This window comes from Daldinia vernicosa, assembly GCF_022497035.1.
Source record: "Daldinia vernicosa strain CBS 139.73 unplaced genomic scaffold F5Y00scaffold_17, whole genome shotgun sequence".
Classification (NCBI taxonomy): domain Eukaryota; kingdom Fungi; phylum Ascomycota; class Sordariomycetes; order Xylariales; family Hypoxylaceae; genus Daldinia; species Daldinia vernicosa.
In genome coordinates this window covers 198530-218880 of record NW_025953933.1, presented here as the reverse complement: position 1 = coordinate 218880, position 20351 = coordinate 198530, and the positions used below count along the sequence as shown (strand labels likewise).

General features: G+C 46.7%; 7 protein-coding genes across 7 annotated transcripts; 6 read left to right on the top strand and 1 right to left on the bottom strand.

Annotated features, from left to right (window-relative positions):
* The first annotated feature begins 191 nt into the window (after nucleotides 1–191).
* On the top strand, nucleotides 192–1739 carry F5Y00DRAFT_234187 (BtrG-like protein). Its single transcript, XM_048007402.1, has 5 exons — nucleotides 192–305; nucleotides 531–694; nucleotides 750–757; nucleotides 817–929; nucleotides 1062–1739. The coding sequence occupies exons 2-5, from the start codon at nucleotides 661–663 to the stop codon at nucleotides 1444–1446; spliced, it is 540 nt and encodes a 179-aa protein (XP_047865855.1). The 5' UTR covers nucleotides 192–305; nucleotides 531–660; the 3' UTR covers nucleotides 1447–1739.
* Nucleotides 1740–5110: 3371 nt separating this feature from the next.
* On the top strand, nucleotides 5111–6758 carry F5Y00DRAFT_45929 (uncharacterized protein). Its single transcript, XM_048013689.1, has one exon. It carries the CDS (start codon nucleotides 5548–5550, stop codon nucleotides 6625–6627), a length of 1080 nt encoding a protein of 359 aa, XP_047865854.1. The 5' UTR covers nucleotides 5111–5547; the 3' UTR covers nucleotides 6628–6758.
* A 1281-nt stretch (nucleotides 6759–8039) lies between these two features.
* F5Y00DRAFT_45926 (nuclear protein DGCR14) lies at nucleotides 8040–9820 on the top strand. Its single transcript, XM_048013688.1, has one exon. The coding sequence runs from the start codon at nucleotides 8371–8373 to the stop codon at nucleotides 9703–9705; it is 1335 nt and encodes a 444-aa protein (XP_047865853.1). The 5' UTR covers nucleotides 8040–8370; the 3' UTR covers nucleotides 9706–9820.
* Nucleotides 9821–10037: 217 nt separating this feature from the next.
* F5Y00DRAFT_234181 (cysteine proteinase) lies at nucleotides 10038–11969 on the top strand. The gene is given in 2 exon segments (XM_048007401.1): nucleotides 10038–11915; nucleotides 11932–11969. 1 exon segment carries the CDS (start codon nucleotides 10192–10194, stop codon nucleotides 11797–11799), a length of 1608 nt encoding a protein of 535 aa, XP_047865852.1. The 5' UTR covers nucleotides 10038–10191; the 3' UTR covers nucleotides 11800–11915; nucleotides 11932–11969.
* Nucleotides 11970–12432: 463 nt separating this feature from the next.
* Nucleotides 12433–13824, top strand: F5Y00DRAFT_261028 (S-adenosyl-L-methionine-dependent methyltransferase; the record flags this gene model as incomplete). The annotated part of the gene is made up of 6 exons (XM_048011126.1): nucleotides 12433–12442; nucleotides 12508–12868; nucleotides 12944–13148; nucleotides 13218–13377; nucleotides 13457–13551; nucleotides 13633–13824. The coding sequence occupies 6 exons, from the start codon at nucleotides 12433–12435 to the stop codon at nucleotides 13822–13824; spliced, it is 1023 nt and encodes a 340-aa protein (XP_047865851.1).
* Nucleotides 13825–14010: 186 nt separating this feature from the next.
* Nucleotides 14011–14287, bottom strand: F5Y00DRAFT_261027 (uncharacterized protein; the record flags this gene model as incomplete). The annotated part of the gene is made up of 3 exons (XM_048011125.1): nucleotides 14011–14051; nucleotides 14114–14138; nucleotides 14201–14287. 3 exons carry the CDS (start codon nucleotides 14285–14287, stop codon nucleotides 14011–14013), a joined length of 153 nt encoding a protein of 50 aa, XP_047865850.1.
* A 77-nt stretch (nucleotides 14288–14364) lies between these two features.
* Nucleotides 14365–17058, top strand: F5Y00DRAFT_45887 (Pkinase-domain-containing protein). The gene is made up of 4 exons (XM_048013687.1): nucleotides 14365–15165; nucleotides 15223–15407; nucleotides 15458–15854; nucleotides 15907–17058. The coding sequence occupies exons 1-4, from the start codon at nucleotides 15026–15028 to the stop codon at nucleotides 16826–16828; spliced, it is 1644 nt and encodes a 547-aa protein (XP_047865849.1). The 5' UTR covers nucleotides 14365–15025; the 3' UTR covers nucleotides 16829–17058.
* Nucleotides 17059–20351: the final 3293 nt, after the last annotated feature.

Here is a 20351-nt window from a genome sequence, read left to right as displayed (position 1 = left end):
TCCAAAATCAAGCTTTGTTATTGGTTCGAGCTTAAGCACCAGCTCGAGAGCTAGCAGGGATCGCGAGGACTTTAGCCAATCATAGAAAATCATAGAACCCTTCTTGGTCTTATCGATAAGTGCAATTGTAGAGATGACCTCAGGTACTTCGTAGCTCGGGTTATTAGCTGCCAAGTCCCGAACTGCCTTATCTTCACTTATCTTCATTGAGACTTTGGAGTAGCCTTTAGCTTGCTTCGGCCTCCAAGACATTAAACCATTGGATGCATCCCGATACCTATGTCTTAAACAATAATCCCACGGAAGTAAGTAATAAGTAAATAATTTTAGTAAAGGTTTTAGCCTATTTGAATTCTCGAATCCGTAGAGAGATACGGGTCTCTCTTTAGAGATAAGTCCTAGGCACCGTATATCGGGGTCTCTCGATACCCCCGCATAAATCATTAGGTACATGTGTTCGAGCTGTTCTTATAGAAAACCGAGGGTTTAACTACTCACTTTAATAGTTTCGGTTTTTAACTTAAACTCAGCACAGGTGCCCCTATATCTTACGCGCGTCGTCCCAAGTTTTGCATCATCAGTGCTCCCTATACCATAAGGTTAGGTACTCGACGAGAGTGAACAAAAAAAGCGACTCGTATGCCCAAATATTAAGCAGCAATGTCGGATCGCACGCACGCAGCGTTCTTCTATGGCGAGTTTCATATATGACCTCTATCTGCTATAACGCTAGTATTAACAATTGCTAGGCACGTTGGTGAGACCCTCTTCCCTCAAGGGTATCTAAAAATCGTCCGTTTGCTCACGACTCTTCAGATGGCCGCTGAAGTCTTCTTCACGGTCTGTTATAGGTCCTCCACGGAAAACGTGGCGCTCTTAAAAAGCCTTCACGATTTCAAGCCAGCTATATTACATGGTTATTGCCGGCGGTAAGTTGATAATCAGGGCATCATTTTAGACATCAAGGCCTCGAGTCGCCCGAACGAGAATACTGTTATATAATGTGACAGCTTCAACCGATTATCGACAGTATATGGCTAACACTTACTTAACCTTCATAGTCGGGTCCAATTCGCAGACTATCCGGGAATTACACCGGACCCAAATCATGAGGTCAGAGGCATGTACGTGACAGGCCTAACAGACGCCAACATATTCCATCTCGATGCTTTCGAGGGGAGCGAATATGATCGCAAAACGGTGAAGGCCCGCTTACTTTCGAAAGTCGGCGACGACAAAGGACAGGGTAACGTCGAAGGCGAGGAGGTCGATTGCGAAGTATACGTCTTCAAGGATCCTAAACAACTGGAAGATCGTGAGTGGGACTTTGAGGAGTTCCGGACGCAGAAGATGAAGAACTGGACGCGAGAAGATTATGGCTTCGAAGAGAGTGACCATTTCGCTCCTCAAGACGTCAAAGATGATGAAAAGGCAGCTGCTGTTTGAAGGTCAACGGAACTCCAAGCATTGCAAAGCTCATCGCTGACCTCCTATTTTGATTCCGAAGAGAACAACAAGGAAGAACGGCGGTCGAGTCAAGATTACCGTCAGAATGCATGAGTGCCAATGTGGCAATGCCTTCATAATGTCTTTTTTTTCGCTAGACTATTGTTCGTCTAATAGATATGCAACGTTACTAATTCGGCTCTTCTTGTCTTGAAATAACTTAGCTGTGGAGATTCGCAATCTCTCAGCTTTGCCTAGGCCTTGTTGTAAGTAAGGTAAGCCTTGCGAAATTAGCAGCTTACACAATTATACGTTGGCACCAGAGTGGGGACGGTCAATTGATATTCTCGATATTCCAGGATGGAGAACTATTTGCAGTAGTACATAGTATACTAGATAGGCATGGTAATGATGCAGCTCATATTTGCTTAGCATAGACCCATGAGGAAGGTTGGTTTGGTTGTGGTTCTCTCGTGGCTAAATCAGTGCGTTAATCAAAAAATAGAATGGTGCATATCACGCTAATGTACATTTCGGATAGTGTTATACCTATGGTATGGTCTTTTTTGAAACGAAATTCGGCTGAGCAAAGCTGAGGAGCCTCATGCATATCATAGCTGTGTTTGAGGCGGCCAATCGTCAATAAACTTGGAACTACCAAGGAGATTCTAAGATTTATCTAACTGCTATTTCTGACCGTCTCATTTAATTGTTAACTAGATCGCAGCAACTCGTCTTAATATATTGAACATGAAACTAGTTTCAACCTGTTGAGACCAGTTCCTTCAGCACAACAGCTGACGGGAACAAGCGGCACGTAATACACTTCTCGAAGGTCTGGTCTGTATCGTGTTTATTACCACCAACAGAACAGGCATCACCGAACCAACCGAGCATCCAACGGCAATGCCCTTGCATCTCATCTCCACAGTTATCCGATGAGATATGGCGTACATACCTTATTTTGATGCCAAGAAATTCGTCAAGATTACACCCTAGAATTTTCCCCTCTATTTTTATCCCCCAGGATCCCAAATAGGCAGCTCGAGATGCTTAATTTCTCCCCTTCAGTATTGCATGAACTACTATTCTACTATTAACTTATTGTTATCCACTCCGCTACTACTATTATGTAAAGTGCTTTTAGAGTGAAAGTATTTATCAAGCCATGGAAGCACAGCCTTGCGCCTCTAGGTAAGGTGTTCATGAAAAACACAATACAAAGGATCGCTTTAAAGACAGAATCATCATAATAAAAACAAAAAGGCGGGCGGAATGGCGGGATGGTCTTGTTCAGAAATGCTGAGTTGGCGTCAGTCTGCAGCTCGCATGCGGTAAGCCATTAGCATTAGGTAGATATAATTGGAGATAACGCTCCGTAAGGAGGCAGCCTAGTCATCTCCTAGCTGACAGTTAAAACGGGATACCGGCAATGACTACAGAATATGTACTGGCAAGCCGAGGCGCCTTCTTCCGGTCGATTGGGCCGGTGGCTCGCTAAATGCGGCCGGAGCACGCTTGAGATAGGAAGGCAACAACAAGCGGAGACGTGGAGCATGTGGCGTAGTTAGCGCAGAACGTAAGAAATCTCAATGGTAGAAGACAGCTGTAGTGGCTAGTATCGAATTGATAAGGCTGATTTTGTGGTCGTGACTTTAGACGACACACCTAGGTATATACCTAGGTGTATATAGCAATAACACTATTGGCTATCCGTAGGGGAAGGGTTGCAAGCGGCATGGTGCGATCTGCCATGCGAGTTAAGGTACGCGCAAAATCATCGGAAAACCATAGGCAATTAGGAGTCTCAAGTCTCACATTGCAACCCTCCTTGAAGAGTTCAGCGCCGGTTGAAACTAGTGCAGTTTCACCTTTTCAATCAGCCTGGCGGGGGCGGGGGTTTAACCTCTCGCTAAAATGCCTAGGCGCAGGGGAGGGAACCATTACAGGCTTAAAAGTTCTCCATAAGTTCTCCAGGGGATCGGCTTAGCCCCTGTTCCTGAGCTATGAGTGGCCAGTGCCTGGATCTCTCGGCGCGACCCAGCTGGAATTCTAGAGGCTAGAAGATCTTTGACATACGACTCAAGGTCAAAAATTCCCCTAATTCCCCTTGCCTATCACGACTCATGCGTAACTTGGAAAGCCATTCGCCTTCCCCCTGAAAATTTTGATCGTAAATATCTCCTGAAGATCGCAGCCGACTTTTCCGCTCGTAAGTAGGTACGTATGTAACTGAAGTAATGATTTTTGCCTCCTCGTATTCAAGTGCTAGAAGAGTTCCACGCAGAAAGGATCAAGTCCCAAGTGTAAGGGTAAAGGTAAGGGCAAAGGGTCTTGTGTTGCGCCACGCTACCAATTGGCTGCCAAGTTATCCGAATCGGGCAAGTAGATTTGGTAACTAGGTGATTTGATTGGCTGCACGACATGCAGCCTGACAGACCTTGGAAAAACCTTCCTCATTGAAGCAAAATGGTATTCTAATATTTTGAAACTTATGGAGAGTCGAGGTCTGCGCCGTCATAAATTCCTGACTCGCATTCTATTTTCATTCCTAATTTGCTGCCTACGTACGGCGTGAAAAGACTAAAACTAAAACTTCAATTTTTTGGAATTAATTCTTCCGGAACAATGTTACCAACGTATTGATATTCAAATGTAAGCGCGTATGCGGCGGGTGTCGTTGCAGTTTGGACTGCAGCTGACTTACCATTGCCTGGGGTAATGAGAGGGCAAACGGGACACGGTTCAAGTTCGTTTGCAAAGTCAAACATTTTCTAGTCATATGTACAATAAATGTGAACAACAATGACCTCATATCTGAATTAACGATAACAAATAAACCATGACTCGGCAAGAGCAAAAGAAAAAAAAATTATAAACGCGATTTTTTTAAGGTGCCCTTATTCTGTCCACTCAGAGCAATGTTTGGTCACAGTTTAAGCCAAGACGAAACAAGTGAAAAGAGCCGTCTGCCAGTAGTTAGTGTTACTAGGGTCTTTTACTGGGGCCAATCGCTGCTTCCCAAGACCTTATCCCCGTTTGTATCCCCTGTCATCTAGCCCTCCGTACCCACCCCTGCTTGCCCATCTTCAACACCACGCTTCGAAACCCACGACAATGTATGGCTGAGTTTTACTGGCTAGGTACGTCCCATCAGTGCCCTGAGTCGTGGGGTTGTCGATCTACTCTTAAGTCTGCGCCCCGAGTGGATCTCATCCTAAGGTAGCAGGGCATGTAGTAAGGACAGTAAGGAATAAGTGTGATAATGGCAAGTGGATAGGGGAGAATGAACCATTGTAGAGACCTTAGACCATGCAGACCATGCAGACCATGTTTAACCCATGTTAGTCATGTTCTACTCGATTCCTCCTAGATCCAATCATTTTCCTCCTGCCTTTTTGTTCCTGCATTTTACATACACCAACTCACTAACTTACTCCATTCGTTCTTTTTTTTTCCCCTCCGCCATCATCGTGCATTAGGTACACACACTCACTTGCCGCCTTCCATTCTTTTGCCCATCCTTCAAGACTATAAGAATCTCTTCAAATCGCCCAGGTCGATTGTTTTGTTTCTTCCCTCATCATCACGCCAGCGGCAGCAATTTGATACCTTTTCAGTCTTTCCTTCATTTTCAAAACATCTTCGTTTCCAATCGCCTGGAGCATTACCTTCCTTTGAGTTTTACTCGCGAAGAATTATCTTGATCGATCTCACTCTCTCAACCATCAACCATCGTCACTGATTTTACCTTTGTTCCCTTAGTCGAACAAAGTACCAACAAGGTCAGTAACTAGTTAACCAATTTATCACACGCTTTTCTCCTTTCTCTGGCACTATAAATGCATTGTTCGACTACGAGCTACTCGTCTCGACTCGAAAGAGCTATTCGATAATTATCTCTTCTTTTCGCAACAACAACGTCTTTGTATAACCCCAGTCAAAGGGATCAAGGCAATTATTATTTACCCATGATCTGAAAGCTAATTTATAGGCATTTAGTTCAAGCAACTTTCAGACTCTTCAGTCAACGACCGGATCGATTTTCTACTTCACTAAATCTGCAGGATCCAGATTTCACAGTTTCATCAAACAGTCAAAATGTCTTACTCTAAGAAGATTGCCGCCATCGCCGGTCTCTTTGCCGGTGTCAATGCCCACATGGTCATGACCAGCCCCGCTCCCTTCAACCCTACCGCTCTCAGCAACGGCCCTCTTGAGGCTGATGGAAGCAACTTCCCTTGCAAGTTCTCCGGCAGCTACTCCGCTTCCGGCGGCGAAGTGAACAGCTACGCCCTCGGCTCCCAGCAGAAGCTTGCCTTCAAGGGCTCAGCCGTCCACGGTGGTGGCTCTTGCCAGGTCTCCATCACCTACGATGAGAACCCAACCAAGGACAGTGTCTGGAAGGTCATCCACTCTATCGAGGGTGGCTGCCCTGCCCGTGACACTCCCGGTAACCTCCCTGCCGACAGCGCTGACTTCACTGACCCCTACACCTACGACTACACCATTCCCTCCAACATCCCCGCCGGAAAGGCTACCATTGCCTGGTCTTGGCTCAACAAGATCGGCAACCGTGAATTCTACATGAACTGCGGTGCTCTCGAGCTCACTGGTGAGGGCGGTGACAAGGCCAACTTCGACAAGCTCCCTGATATGCTTGTCTTGAACATCATGGGCAAGCCCAGCACCCTCGAGGGTAAGGACTACAAGTTCGAGAACCCCGGCGACTCCGTCGAGGACAACACCGTTGCTGGCTCCATCGCCACTTGCGGTACTGGTGGCTGCACTGACGGTGACAGCGCCCCTGCTGCCCCCGCTACTTCTGCTACCCCGTCCTCTGCTCCGGCCGACCCTGCTCCCTCTAGCGGTGGTGCTTTCATCACTCAGCCTTCCACCCCTACCCCTACCCCTACTCAAGCTCCTGCCGCTTCCTCCACTCCCGCTGCTCCAGCTGCCCCTGCCGCTCCCGCTGGTGGCTCTGGCTCTGCTCAGTCTGGTGCTTGCAGCCCCGAGGGTACCTTCAACTGCATGGGCTCCAGCTACCAGCAGTGCGCTTCCGGCACCTGGTCTGTCAGCATGCCCATGGCTGCTGGCACCGTGTGCACTGGTGGCCAGGGTACCACCCTCAGCATCGCCGCCTCCGGCCGCAAGCGCTCCGGCCGCTCTTTCCGCGCGTAAATTTTCTCTCATCATCGGCATACTTTCTTGAGCGGTCTCACGGTGTCATGATGACGGTCCGGATTCCTTCTATTTCTCTCCAGGGAATCTAACGACGGGTTGTTATGACTGGATACAACAACAAAAACTTTTTCTCTCTATCTCGGGGGTTGTATTCAATATTGGGGGCTATCACGATTAGGGAGCGGGCTGCATAACTTTTTTTCACTTCATCTTCTTCCATCATGGTGCATGCACATTCTTCTTCTTCACGACCCCTATTTTAGCATTTTAGACTTTTCGATGTAACATTAGCTATTTCTCTGTACATAGGTACCACGTTTTTGCCGTATAAAAAATCAATACAGGCGATGATCCATATATATTTGAACCGTACTTGAGTGTGTGACTGCGAGCTTTGACATACTTGACCGTGATTCTCGATTTCTTAGGCTTTAGATAGTGGAAGCTCTCTAACCATAGAATTATTAGGCTGCCTAAATATTGCGTCAATCTATCTTGTATTTTCCGTACGGTAAGGCATTAATGTAAACTTCTTACTCTTGTGACCCTGTACTCACAAAGCCCCTAGGATTGTCCGTCTTTCCGTAGACCGAAGCAATGTATAATTCAATATACCTGTAACGACGCAGTGACAATCCCTTATTATCTGATGTTTTCGATTTATGGGCATGCGTCATGGTAGATTATGTATAAGAAGGTAGTAATGTTGAGTTCAAGATTTCCGGCTCGTGGGTCTTGTAGTCACGAATAAAGCCAGCCCCTTTAGAACAAAGGACCAGTGGTTGTGTATGTGGTAGCTATAAAGACCGCCCAGACACAACAAGGAACTCTCGACATCACATGCTATTTGTGTCAGTAATTTTTCTTTTTTTATCTACGCAGTGGCAGAGGCAAAGTCTATTCTATTCATGACTTTGATATTAGGTCATCGTTTAATCTCGTCAAGTAAAATAGTGTCAGTGTAAAGCTGGGTATCTAGCCGGAAATATTTCCCAAGAAATGTTGATTAATATCAGTTCATTTCTAAGCGGCTAGGGACTCCCTAGTTAGACTGAATGAAGGTCCCCCCTGATATATTTCTAAACCCTCATGTTAATGGCATAGTATACCAACTGTGTAACGTAATGGATCCCTTTTTAGCCAGTATCACTGGTATTTACCAACGAGTTGAGGCGGTTAAGTGTCAGAAACCGAGTATTTACGAGGGTTAAATTAGTTGGCTACCTGTTGAGGGGAAAAAAGGTCAGCTTCAAAGTTACTAGCAATATTAGTTCCCGGCACGATGTTTTGACTTAGATAGTTCAAATCTAATGTGTCTTGACCTCAGCTTTAAATTCTGATCAGGTAAAAGTAGAAATTATGGATATGTAAGATTGTTTACGCCAATGGTCACTTAGAATGATTTGAAATTTAGGTAAATGTCAAAATAAAGACTAACGTATGAAGACCATCTAGAATAGGTTGCTTTACGTTCCGAGGCTCAACTATAAAATACCTCCTACGAGGGTCAATTTCTAGTGTGACGTATATACGCACCTGGCACCCTGGGTACTTAGCCTATGTACCTTGTAAGGCGGCCTGTGGGGCTACATGCATATCGATAAGCTCAGCTGATCGCGAATACCAAAGGATTCGTTAACATCGCCTTGTTTGGCTTCTTTGTCATACTCCATTACTTATTTCAACAACCTTTTCATCACGAAAGATCACTTCCCAATAATCGACCAGCACCAGACGACCATGGAAAATAGCGCGAGCGCTTCCACAGCGCTCGTCCGAAAAAGAAATGACCTGGAGTTGATGCCCCCTCCGCCACCCCCGAAGCGGATCAAGAGACCAAAGAAAGTTATCGACGAGGATAGCTACACCGATGCGCTATCGCAAATTATCGCCCGGGACTTCTTTCCTGGGCTCTTAGAGAGCGAAACACAACAGGAGTACTTAGATGCAATAGAGTCTAAGGATGCAGCATGGATCTCAAGCGCAAGCCGACGTCTTCAGCAAGTCATGACTCCGGGACGTCGCAATACGAGAAGAGGAACATCATTGGCCCCGGGCGCGCAAACTCCTAGAAGCTTTGTAGGTGATACGCCGGTATCGGTGGCTTCAGAATCTACTGTGTCTAGCTTGAAGGGGAAGGACGATATCGATACGAATATGAGTCTAGGAGCCTTCCAGGCCAAATATACGAGTGAGGATAACGAGAGCTTTTACAAACTCCTCGATAAGCAAAACTCAAAGAAGGCCGAAAAGTATGCGTGGCTATGGACGGGAAACAAGCTGCCTTCTAAGATGCAGCTGAAACAAAAACAAATCGAAGCAAAATTAGCCGAGTCGCGGAGTTTGACGGACGATGGGTTCAAGAGGGATCGTTTAGCTATCAAGGATCGAGAGGAAAGACCTGCGCAGCCGGATACGTGGAAGTCGTTGCCGAATAATTCGTTGATGTTTATCCCTGAGAGTGTAGAGGATTCCATGGAGACTAGGGTACAACGAGCAGAGACCGAATCTCGAGCCGCCCCGAAGGGTGTCAACTACGAGAATACCAGATTGCCAGGGTTGAAAGTTAGCGACGACGAATCGGTACCATCTTCTCCATCGCTCTCCGCGATCCGAGACGCTATTGCGGGAAGACGAGGAATGAGCGAGCTAGACTCGACTACTGTGGGAAGCGAAACACCGAGGGTGAACGGGTATGCATTTGTGGACGACGAAGAGCCAGAATACGAACCGCCCGTGGCACCGAAGATCGATCTTGGTCCCGGCGATTCAACACCAAATCCCTTTATCATCAAGGAGCAGAGCAAACGAGAGGCCCTTCACCATCGTATGGTCGACCGGATCTCACAGTCCAAGAGAACGTCTTCCAAGATCGGCTTGACTGGGAAAGTTGAGAAGACACCTGTTCCGAAATTCCCAAGCAGTCCTCGTGTCACGGGTGGGTTGACGCCGGCAGCGCAACGGCTCTGGAGTCAGATTGGAGGAAGTAGTGGTGCTACCCCTCGAACGCCTTTTGGAGGCCAAGGGACTCCAATGAGAGGAAGAAGCTCCAAGTTGAAGCAGGTGCTGAAATAGCGCACATACGAGTAAACACGAATTATGATAGAATTATGATACCCCAAATAGAGAATAATACGCATTATACATAATAGACTAGGTTAACTATATGTTAGTTATCAATATTAAAAACATCCAGTTTGATCTTGAATTCCTTTTTGAATGGAAATGAATAACATTGTACGTACGTATTTGGTGTTTAATATAATTGAAGACTGCACTTATAGCTTGTAGCTTTTATGTGAATGTTATCACTTACGTTCATTGCATGATCCAATGTTGGCTTTAAGTGGTCCTTTTCAACGGTATTTAGAGGGGCGCTAATACATAGGTGCAGTAGGTACGTACCGGTCCAGCCTTAAATGTTCCCATCAATTGAAAAAGAGCTTTGATAGCTTCAAAGTCGCGACTTGCATATCTCACAATCTTTCAGCCCTGCATTCGGCCAAACATTGATTCTTTCTCCAATCTACAATTTACTTCCACCAGCGCCGTCCCCGAAAGATGCCTAAAAGACAGGCCTCCGAGGCTTTGGAGGAGCTTGATGTTGGTTCGCCTGCATCGAAACGGTCGCGGTTTGATGATGGCCTAGAATTAAATGGCGATGGCGCGTTGGCTTCAAACGAGAGACTCGACGACACCCCTATGACCGGAGAGGCCGACGATGATGAATTCGAAGATGAGCCTTCAAAGGCGCCGATACGACAGTCTGCGCCTACAGCAGGGTACGACGACCTATATCTGGATACGATCGATCGCAACGTGCTCGACTTTGACTTCGAGAAGCTATGTTCCATCAGCCTGTCCAACATAAATGTCTATGCATGTCTGGTCTGCGGGAAATACTTCCAGGGCCGAGGTCCAAAGTCGCATGCGTATTTTCACTCTCTCGAAGTCGGACATCACGTATTTATCAACATGGAGACCCAGAAAGTCTACGTGTTACCAGAAGGCTACGAAGTGAAGAGCAAATCCTTGGACGATATAAAATACGTATCCGATCCGAGATACACGAGACAAGAAGTAATGGAGCTGGATCGCAAGGCTCGGACCGCGTGGACATTAGATGGAAAAGAGTATACACCTGGCTTTGTGGGTATGAACAATATCAAGGAGAACGACTATCTCAATGTCGTAGTTCAGGCGCTATCTCACGTTTCGCCCCTACGGAACTATTTCCTACTAGAAGATCTGTCGTCGCGCATAGAGCTCGTGAAGCGCTGCGGCATCCTATTCAGAAAGATCTGGAACCCGCGAGCCTTCAAGAACCACGTATCACCCCACGAACTTTTGCAGGAGATCTCGCTGAGATCCAACAAGAAGTTCACCTTAACAAATCAATCCGACCCTGTTGAATTCTTGTCATGGTTTCTTAACAATTTGCACCTAGGATTAGGCGGAAGCAAGACGAAGCCAGGAAGTAGTATTATACAACGAATATTCCAGGGTAAACTCAAAGTTGAATCGCAAGCTATCACAGCTAAGGCAGATGCCGGCGATCGCTTGCGGTTCGAGGAGGCAGCAGAAGTGAAGACAGATATTAATCGGTTCTTGCTCTTGACGCTCGATCTACCCCCTGCGCCTCTATTCCAAGACGAGCTAGAGCGCAATATCATCCCTCAAGTCCCCTTAACGACCATCCTGACCAAATATGACGGCATGAAGGCACAAGAGCATTTGGCGCAGAGGAAAAGATACCGACTTATGCACCCGTTACCACCATACCTTACCTTTCACATTAAACGCTTCTCTACGAATAAATTCGTGTCGGAGCGGAACCCGACGATCGTTACGTTCGACGCACGTGTCGGTCTCGATGTATCGCCCTACGTAGAACCAAGCCCGGCGGATCATCCACCAGGAGAGCCGATCTGGTACGATCTAGTGGCGAACGTCACGCACGAGGCTGTTAGGGCAAAAGAGGACGTAGCCGACTCGGGAGAGGAACGGAAGACGTGGAAGGTCCAACTTAAAGATAAAGGACGAGACGAATGGGTGGTGTGTCAGGATCTCTTCGTGGAGAAGACTCAGAAGGAACTGTTGTACCTTGGAGAGTCGTATCTGCAGATATGGGAAAGGCGGCGAGATCCGAAGGGCAAACGGAAAACGTGAGGGATGATTATAATAATATAGGGTATTATATTTAGATGGGCGAAAACACAACAATAAATATAATTAAAATAATTATTTGCTCTTCCGTTGTCGGTATTACTCCACTCGGTGATTACTCCACTCGGTGATTACTCCACTCGGTGAAGCTATTAGTAGTCATTCTTTTTCACCTCTGGGTACTGAGTTGAAGGTTTAGTCGTTATCTTGGATTGGTACAATTAAGTCTTTGGCAATTCCCATTAGTTATTGTTTCAATACGTACAGGGTTGAGATAGTTGAATAACAATAACACTATAACTTTGAGCGGGGTTAATCATGCATGCTACCTTAAGAGTATTAAGTTTTCTTGGATATATACATGTATTTTGCTTTTTATAAGTGATGATCAATGGACTTCTCTTACTTAGACCCACTTTCGACCTAGTTACATGTATATATGTCACTGTTTCACAAAAGGGGCGGATGCGGATGCGTTCATGCAAATGGTGTAAGAGACGGTGAAACTTCCCACTGCCACATAATTAATTACCTTAACTACTTTAGATCTCAGAACCAAGAAATTTCGACTGTTGGCTGTGTTAGGTGCCTTGAATCCAGATATATTTGTATAAGAAAGGCTTCGGAATATACACGATGAATATCGGTAAATACCCCCTTTTCCCCTTTATATAGAACTAAGGTGACATAGTTAAGTAATACTATATATAGACTGGCTCCTCGATCGCGGCTACTTGCCGCACCCCGTGATCCGGGTTGGTATCCGGCGGCAGCTGGCGCAGCGGCTCGAGGAGATCAAGTCGTCGACTCTGGCAGCCGATTACGAGCGCAAGATGAAGTACATCGAGCTGCTGCGTACACGGCCCATCGCCATCGAGACCGCCACCGCCAACACGCAACACTACGAAGTAGGTACAGGCGTCCTAGCCGGCATGCTAGGCCCTCGTATGAAGTATTCCTGCAGCCTGTACCCCAAGGGCGGCGAGACCCTCGCTCAGGCCGAGATGGCTATGTTGGAGCTGTATGCTGCGAGGGCGGAGCTCCGGGACGGCATGAGTATCCTGGACTTAGGGTAGGCGGAGTTCTACGAACCAGCGTTAAAGAACGCTAATACATACATACTGACGGGAACCCGTATAAAATATAGATGCGGCTGGGGCTCCGGCGCGTTATATTTCGCCGAGATGTTCCCCAAATCCAAGATCACGGCGTTTTCGAACTCGCGAACGCAGAAGGAGTACATCGACGCCAAGGCTAAGGAAAAGAGCCTCACGAACCTGACGGTTATCACGGGGGACGTGGTGGACTACGAGTTCAAGAAGCAGAGTTTCGACCGGGTGGTTTCGATAGAGGTATCTGACTTTGCTATCACTAGCACTGCATTTTTATTATATAGTAGGGGGTGCTAACATTATTACAAGCTTTTCGAGCATATGAAGAATTACGAGCAGCTTATGGCTAAGATATCGAGGGCGTTGAAGCCGGGGGGGAAGTTGTTTGTGCATATTTTCGCGCATAAGAACACCCCTTATGATTATGAAGAGGGCTGGATGACCACGTATTTTTTCACCGGCGGGACTAGTATGTACTTGACTGAGACTATACTTGACCCCTATATAGCCTAGAAGATAGTCTTACTGACTTGGTTGTTTTCGAATAGTGCCATCGGCGGATCTACTGCTGTATTTCCAGAAAGACCTTCACGTTGAGAAGCAATGGTGGGTCAATGGAAATAATTACTCCAAGACGTGTGAGGTAAGCATGCCCCCTAGGCTTCACTTTTAATGGTTCGTAAGGAGCTTTTAAGTTTAAGCATGCGTACTAACCCGGGCGAAGCATTGGCTTTCCAACACGATCGCGAACAAGAAGAAGATATGGCCGCACTTGGAAGAGACGTACGGAGAGGACGAGGCGAACACGTGGTACAACAGGTGGCAGATCTTTTACATGGCTTGTTCGGAATTATTCGCGTATGAGGGTGGGGATACCTGGGGAGTGGCCCATTATCTGTTCGAGAAGCCGAAATAATCGTGATAGCAACACCGCAGTATGTGGTACACTGTATAAACTGATTGTCTGATTCTTCTCTTATATTGAACTGGGCCTCCTGATGACTGGTGACCGTTGTGTGCCTGTACCTTCGTCTTCAACCCCTCCCCAGTCATAGTATTTGTCCTCTGCGCGGTTCTATATCGCCTTCGTAGAATTACCAGCCTAGTGGTCCCACGGGTGCTTCCAGCCTAGTAGGACGGGGCCTAGGTTCGTGTAAGTAACAACTCTGTAGGTATTATTCGAATGCGAATGCGGGATCAATTACCGTCTTTCCTCGCGCGCCACATCAACTATTAGTTAGGGAAGTTAGCGCATATGATTCTCCCTGCAAAAATAGGTAAGAGAGCCTTACGAAGAACCACATGCTAGCGCCGAGAGCGGTAGCAGTGTATCTGTAGATGCCGGGGACGTGAGGCCTAATCGGACCGGGGCCAGCCATGGTGTCTCGTGTCTCGAATCTAGAGATTGTTAATTGTGTTGGGAATAGAGGTAATGCGTCATTTTGCTGAGGGGGGGGGGCCGTACGTCTTTTTCAATAGGGATTGGTGTGGGCTCACAATGGTAAGAAGTTGGTATGGTGAGGTTAATAGAAAATAGCTAGATGCCGTAACTTTAGTTGCATACCGATTCTCGAAGAGCTTAAGTTAGACGTTAAGGTAAGCCTTTGGAACCGAATATTCCCCGCGACTTGCTGGGTGATTAGTACGCTAAACGCTAAACCGCTAAACTGCTAAACTGTGTATCCCGCACAGACGCATTCTGCATTCGTCATTTCCCAGTTTAACTGCAAGGTACATAGGTATGTACATGCGTACCTTCTAAAGTGGAACCGATTTGGGGCGTTTTTGAGGCGTCGCCTTCCTGTACAAGAACGCGAACAAACAAGCTAAGGTTCTAGTAGCTTCAACCACATACATTAAACTAACCTTCGTTTACAAAACATAATTCTCATAAAGCATAATGATATCGGTCCTTTCTTAATCTAGCCATATCCCTGGCGACCTAGCTGGTCACTAGTTTGCGATGTTAACGTGGCAAACGAATACTTAACCTGGTCAATTCCAACGGTTCTTTCGCCATCAACTTAACCATTTATCTCCAATCCGAATCACTGTTTCCTCGATCTGCGAATCTGCGAATCATACAATCCTCAACACACGAAGCTTTGACTTCGATCATGGCGCACAATAATGGTAGCGAGGCGCTTTCGCCTCGTTCTTTTGCGATTCAGCATCAACGACCTAAGGATAGTTTCGTTGGCTGCTCTCGGATTAGCGACTACGAGCTCCTAGGCAAATTAGGAGAGGGTACTTTTGGGTGAGTCTTCTCTCTAAACCTATTGCTGCTTTACTAATGATGCTAACCCCTCTCAAGTGAAGTTCACAAGGCGAGAGCACGAAAAAATGGTGCGCTGGTTGCTTTGAAGAAGATCATAATGCACAACGAGAAAGATGGATTCCCAATTACAGCGCTTCGAGAAATCAAGCTTCTTAAGTTGTTGTCGCACAAGAATGTCTTGCGCCTGGAGGACATGGCCGTGGAGCATCATAGTAAGATGAGTAGGTTGAATCCTCTTTCCCCAATAGTTTCCCAGACTAACTCCTTCAAGCCGACAAGAGGAAACGACCGATCATGTATATGGTAACGCCGTACATGGATCACGATTTATCTGGCCTACTCGACAACCCGTCCGTCCAATTCACGGTACCGCAGATTAAATGCTACCTCCTCCAGCTCCTCGAAGGTCTCCGTTACCTACACGACAGCAAGATTCTCCATCGAGATATGAAGGCCGCCAACTTACTTATTAGTAACAAAGGCATATTACAGATTGCTGACTTCGGTCTTGCAAGACATTACGAGGGACAAGTCCCCGAAAAAGGAAAAGGTGGTGGCGAGGGTCGGAGAGAGTACACTAGTCTTGTAGTCACCCGATGGTACCGACCTCCTGAGCTCTTGTTACACCTTAAAAAATACACCACTGCTATTGACATGTGGGGTGTTGGGTAAGAATCAAAGACACCTTATTATCACGTGTTATACTGACGATTTCCTTAGTTGTGTCTTCGGTGAGATGTTGGTCGGCAAGCCCATCCTAGCCGGCGAGAGCGATACGCACCAGCTCGAAATCATCTTTGACCTAGTTGGGACTCCGACGGAGCAGACCATGCCAGGATGGAAACAGCTACCTGGTGCTGAGGCTATCAATCCGCGACCGCGACCCGCATCATTGGCGCAGCGATTCCGCGAACACGGTTCAAGCGCTATCTCCCTATTGAAAGAGCTCCTGACACTTGACTGGCGAAGTCGTATTAATGCCATCGATGCGCTAGAACACCCCTACTTCAAGTCTTCTCCTTTCCCGGCAAAACCAGAAGACCTCCCCACCTTTGAGGACAGCCACGAATTGGACCGTAGGAAATTCCATGATCGAAAAGCTGCTCTACCGCCCGCCCCTCAGGGCGGCACTGTCGGTGTCGGTGCATTTGGAGGTCCCAATGCGGAATTTAGTAATAGTGGTGGGTATGGTAATAGACGATACCCCAAACATCACGGCGGATATCGGGGCGGCGAAGAGGGCCGTCGACCTGCCTGGGCCCGGGACCAACCTCACATGGATCATCGATTACCGCCACGCCCCCCTCCACCTGAATACCCAGGAAATGGATGGGATAACCCCGCCGAGCATCACGACTCATTCAGGGATAGGGCGCCGAGAAATCGTGGGGCTAATCGACCGGATGTTGACACCTACATCCCTCACTACCGTGACGGTGATCGACCACCTAGAGAGGATCGACCACTTAGAGAGGATCGGCCACCGAGAGATGATCGTCGAAGATGGGAGGATCGAGATGGTAGACGACGTGACCGGGACCGTCGCGAAGGAGACTACGACGACCGTAGCCGTGCGAGCCAAACACGCAGTCGCAGCCGCTCGCCCGTCCGGGACAGAGATCGAGACGTATATCGGCGATAGAATCGCGATGAGCCTCGGAGAAGAAGGTCAAATGCCCCATCCCCACCTCCGCCGCCGCCGCCTCTTCCCCACAAGTCGATTTTCCCCAAAACTAAGAACGATTCCTTTTCCCCTAGTCTCTATTAACTCATTTTATGGTCGGATTTGCGGACAGGGTATGCAGCAAGCCAACGGAAGGGCCGTGGTACATGGTTTTGTTTTTGGCGTTCCGCGTTATATGCGTAGTGATTTGGGCTTAGGCGCGTGAGAAAGCGTTGTCACGCCGGGCTTGAAGATATCAGTTCAGATAGTTAAAGAGTTGGTTTTGATTCTTTGCGACAGTCATACGAGCCGAGCGGTAACTATTTTGGAGGTTTGCCTCGGGATTGCTACATATTGCAGAATCAACAAGTGGCACTGGATGAAGATAAGTGGTTCTATATCTAAAGAGCCCGTCTTTTCATTGATATTGCTTTGATAGCTACTTGTAATTAGAGGAGTTAATAGAGCAGCATAGTATCATTTTACGAAGTTGTTCGATAATTGTTTTGCTATAGAGTTGACGGTTTAATTTGTAGCATGCTCAACTATCCCACTACATTTCTCTGTACGTATATTTTGTGTTGTATGACATAATATCGTGGAGTGCTATTAGGTTAGGTACTTCCTTCATCTTTGGTATGTCTACTGTTGCTTGGCAACTCATACCATCGGCTCGCACCTGCCAAAGCATGAGGTGTTGCAGCATACAGTAGGCAAGTACAGCTACCTAATCTATAAGGTTTGCCTTCGAGAGTAAGTCGTGGTTTCCTTGTGCTTTGGGATACGCTACAACTCTAACAGGTACCTCCTAATAAACAGATACCCTAGACAAGGAAAGAGCGTCTTGTAGAACTTAAATGCTCCGAGCCACATCTTAAATTACCATTCCGAACTTTCTGAACTCAGTCCGAAAAATAACAACTACAACTTTCTCCAACACAACCCACGTAAGCTACTCAATAACAGCTCTATTTGTCTAATAATTAAAACTAAGCGCCAATCAATCAGACCTCGTCGCTCTAGTTTTGGCTTTAGGGATTATCTCTTCGGTTTTACGAGCTGCTACCTATGCCTTCTTATGCACTTTCATTTAAAGCTCGTTCAATCGAATATATTAACGACATTGAATTGAATAGGCAGTTCTATTATACCATAAATAGACACCGACCCAAAACCAAGAAATCATACAAGAGACCCTCGGGAATACATCCCCAGAGTCCTTAGAATATAAGGACCATCGTTAGAAGTTGCCAGACGACGCAAAGAACACGAAGTACCGTGTACTCGCTTACATGAAGGTATGAACTTCACCATAGTGGGAGCGGATAGGTTGGTGAGCTTGGTTCTAATCTGATATTAGGAACATACATGAGAGCACGGGAAGTCCAGTGTACCATTGTAAAATTAAAGACGACAACTAGAAGTGGTTATTGGAAACAAGAAGACTACTATGTATCACAATACCGGAGACTTGTTCCGGCGTTGGCCATGGTTTGGTCTTGGTCAGAGGGTGTTGTATCAAGTGTCCGCGGTGGCTGATATGGTACCTACCTTAATGGCATCCAACAACAAGGGCAAGACCTCAAGCGACCCCACCACCTCAACGACAACCAGCACGGAGACTCGCACAACTGTAGTGTAGCCGGAGGCCTGTATTCGACGTGGTGAATGAGTTTGGATTCGACGGGTACTAGGTTCGGGGTTGGTAGATTGCGGGGTGATTGTTCGAAGTCGCTCGAGTCCTCCGAACTGTCCTGTAGGTACGCAACAAGAAACCAACAACCTCATCAAGACACTCGCAAACCTAACCCAAAGCCTGGACGAACTTTGTCAAGTGCAAAGGACATACACCCAAGAGCTAAGCAAAAGACCACTTGGGAACGTCACAAAAGCAAGCGGGATCACGGAGGCATTGGTTGGGTTGGGATTGGCCTGGGTTATGCAACCACCAACAAAGCAGAGAACCCTAACATGTTGGCAACATGCTAAACAGCTGGACGAAGAGTATACGACACCCCACCCCAATCCCGCCAACTGGCAGGAAAGATACTAAAACACCCATCTCGAATGCCGAGGACAAGCAACAGATGCCCTTAGTAAGGCTGCTAACTGATGACGTTGGACGAGTCTCATCTACGCTACAACACTGGAAACTCTTAGGCGTCAACTATCACAACATAAAATGACTTAAATAATACCAGCCGAAGTTCCGATGGAATACTTCAAGATGAACGGCGATAATCAACATCGGACCGTTGATCATGGGGGGTTCGACGACTACAGAATTCTGCAATGGAAAGGTGATATACAACGCCTTGCAAAGGGTATGAGCATCGTAGATACACCAGATAAGGACAAGCAACACTTTAAGTATCGAGCAACGAGGACGTTGCGATCTTTTTTGCCAAGGGGCAATTGATAAAATAGCTTAGCTTGTACTTATACTTAGGTTATACAGATTACTTAGTTTAACTTACATAAATTAGTCTAAGAGAACTCCGTTCTCTCATAAACTTCAATTGAATCAACTTCTTACTCACCTTAAAGCCTTACAGTCGGTAGCTTCACCTCGTTCCTAAATATCAAACGCTAGACCCGTGGTGCAGCAGGGGTCTAAGCGACATACGATGTAAATTGTGAGGATTCGAGATGAGACATCTAGAGTAAAGGACATGTTCAGTATGTATAGCCGCAGGCGTTCGTAGTTAGGTTAGAGTTCCTTGCAGAACAACGAAGTTGTTTCCATGCTGCTCGATTCCACCTCGTGACAATACAGCCTTTTTCTCACTAATTTTCTACAGCATCGTACAGTCTTTCTATTATATATATGGCTCGTATTTACCTAATCAACTTATTATTAGCTTTATTCTGAGTATAGCGCTATCATCTGCTATCCGGAGCCTTTATCTGAATAGCTTGGATAGTTGGAGTGATGGTCATACTCCGCAGGAGACCGCAGCTCCTGTTTACTATCATGAGTTTGGAGGCTGTGGATATGGAGATTTCTGATGAGAATGTGAATCTCGAGACTGAACATATTGTGACCCGGGTTGGTCACCTTGTGCTGTGTGATAGATGGACGATACGCTCTTAAGTACCTACCTATCCCGGACACTCCTACCCTAATCAACAACGACGACGAAATGGACGAAGCCGAAGACGAAGCATTATATTCTGACAACAAAGAAGTTGTCGATTGCGATCTAGCCACCTTCAGAGCCCCGGGCGACGGCGAAGAGACCGAAGAGCTTGACGAGGATCTTAATGCGGAAAAGCACACAGCTAAGATGGATATTGCTGTTATACTCGAAAGACAAAAACGAATCGAGAAGGCCTGAAAAGCCTAAAGTGAAAAATGCAAGGCAAGGGGGAAAGCTCTGGACAATCTTTGGGGTTGGTTAGAAGATCGTGAGTATGGTATTGTGAAGTTGACAGGGGATATCCAAATGCTTGCGGAGGCTATGGGAATGGCTGATGTCAAGGTAGGTAGAAATGGAATTTC

Bases quoted from the DNA above. Each gene is read 5' to 3' on its own strand.
- F5Y00DRAFT_234187 (XM_048007402.1), top strand. From the start codon at position 661: ATGTCGGATCGCACGCACGCAGCGTTCTTCTATG. The intron at 930-1,061 runs GTAAGTTGATAA...TAACCTTCATAG, and splicing joins TTACATGGTTATTGCCGGCG to TCGGGTCCAATTCGCAGACT.
- F5Y00DRAFT_45929 (XM_048013689.1), top strand. From the start codon at position 5,548: ATGTCTTACTCTAAGAAGATTGCCGCCATCGCCGGTCTCTTTGCCGGT.
- F5Y00DRAFT_45926 (XM_048013688.1), top strand. From the start codon at position 8,371: ATGGAAAATAGCGCGAGCGCTTCCACAGCGCTCGTCCGAAAAAGAAAT.
- F5Y00DRAFT_234181 (XM_048007401.1), top strand. From the start codon at position 10,192: ATGCCTAAAAGACAGGCCTCCGAGGCTTTGGAGGAGCTTGATGTTGGT.
- F5Y00DRAFT_45887 (XM_048013687.1), top strand. From the start codon at position 15,026: ATGGCGCACAATAATGGTAGCGAGGCGCTTTCGCCTCGTTCTTTTGCG. The intron at 15,166-15,222 runs GTGAGTCTTCTC...ACCCCTCTCAAG, and splicing joins TTAGGAGAGGGTACTTTTGG to TGAAGTTCACAAGGCGAGAG. The intron at 15,408-15,457 runs GTAGGTTGAATC...AACTCCTTCAAG, and splicing joins GGAGCATCATAGTAAGATGA to CCGACAAGAGGAAACGACCG.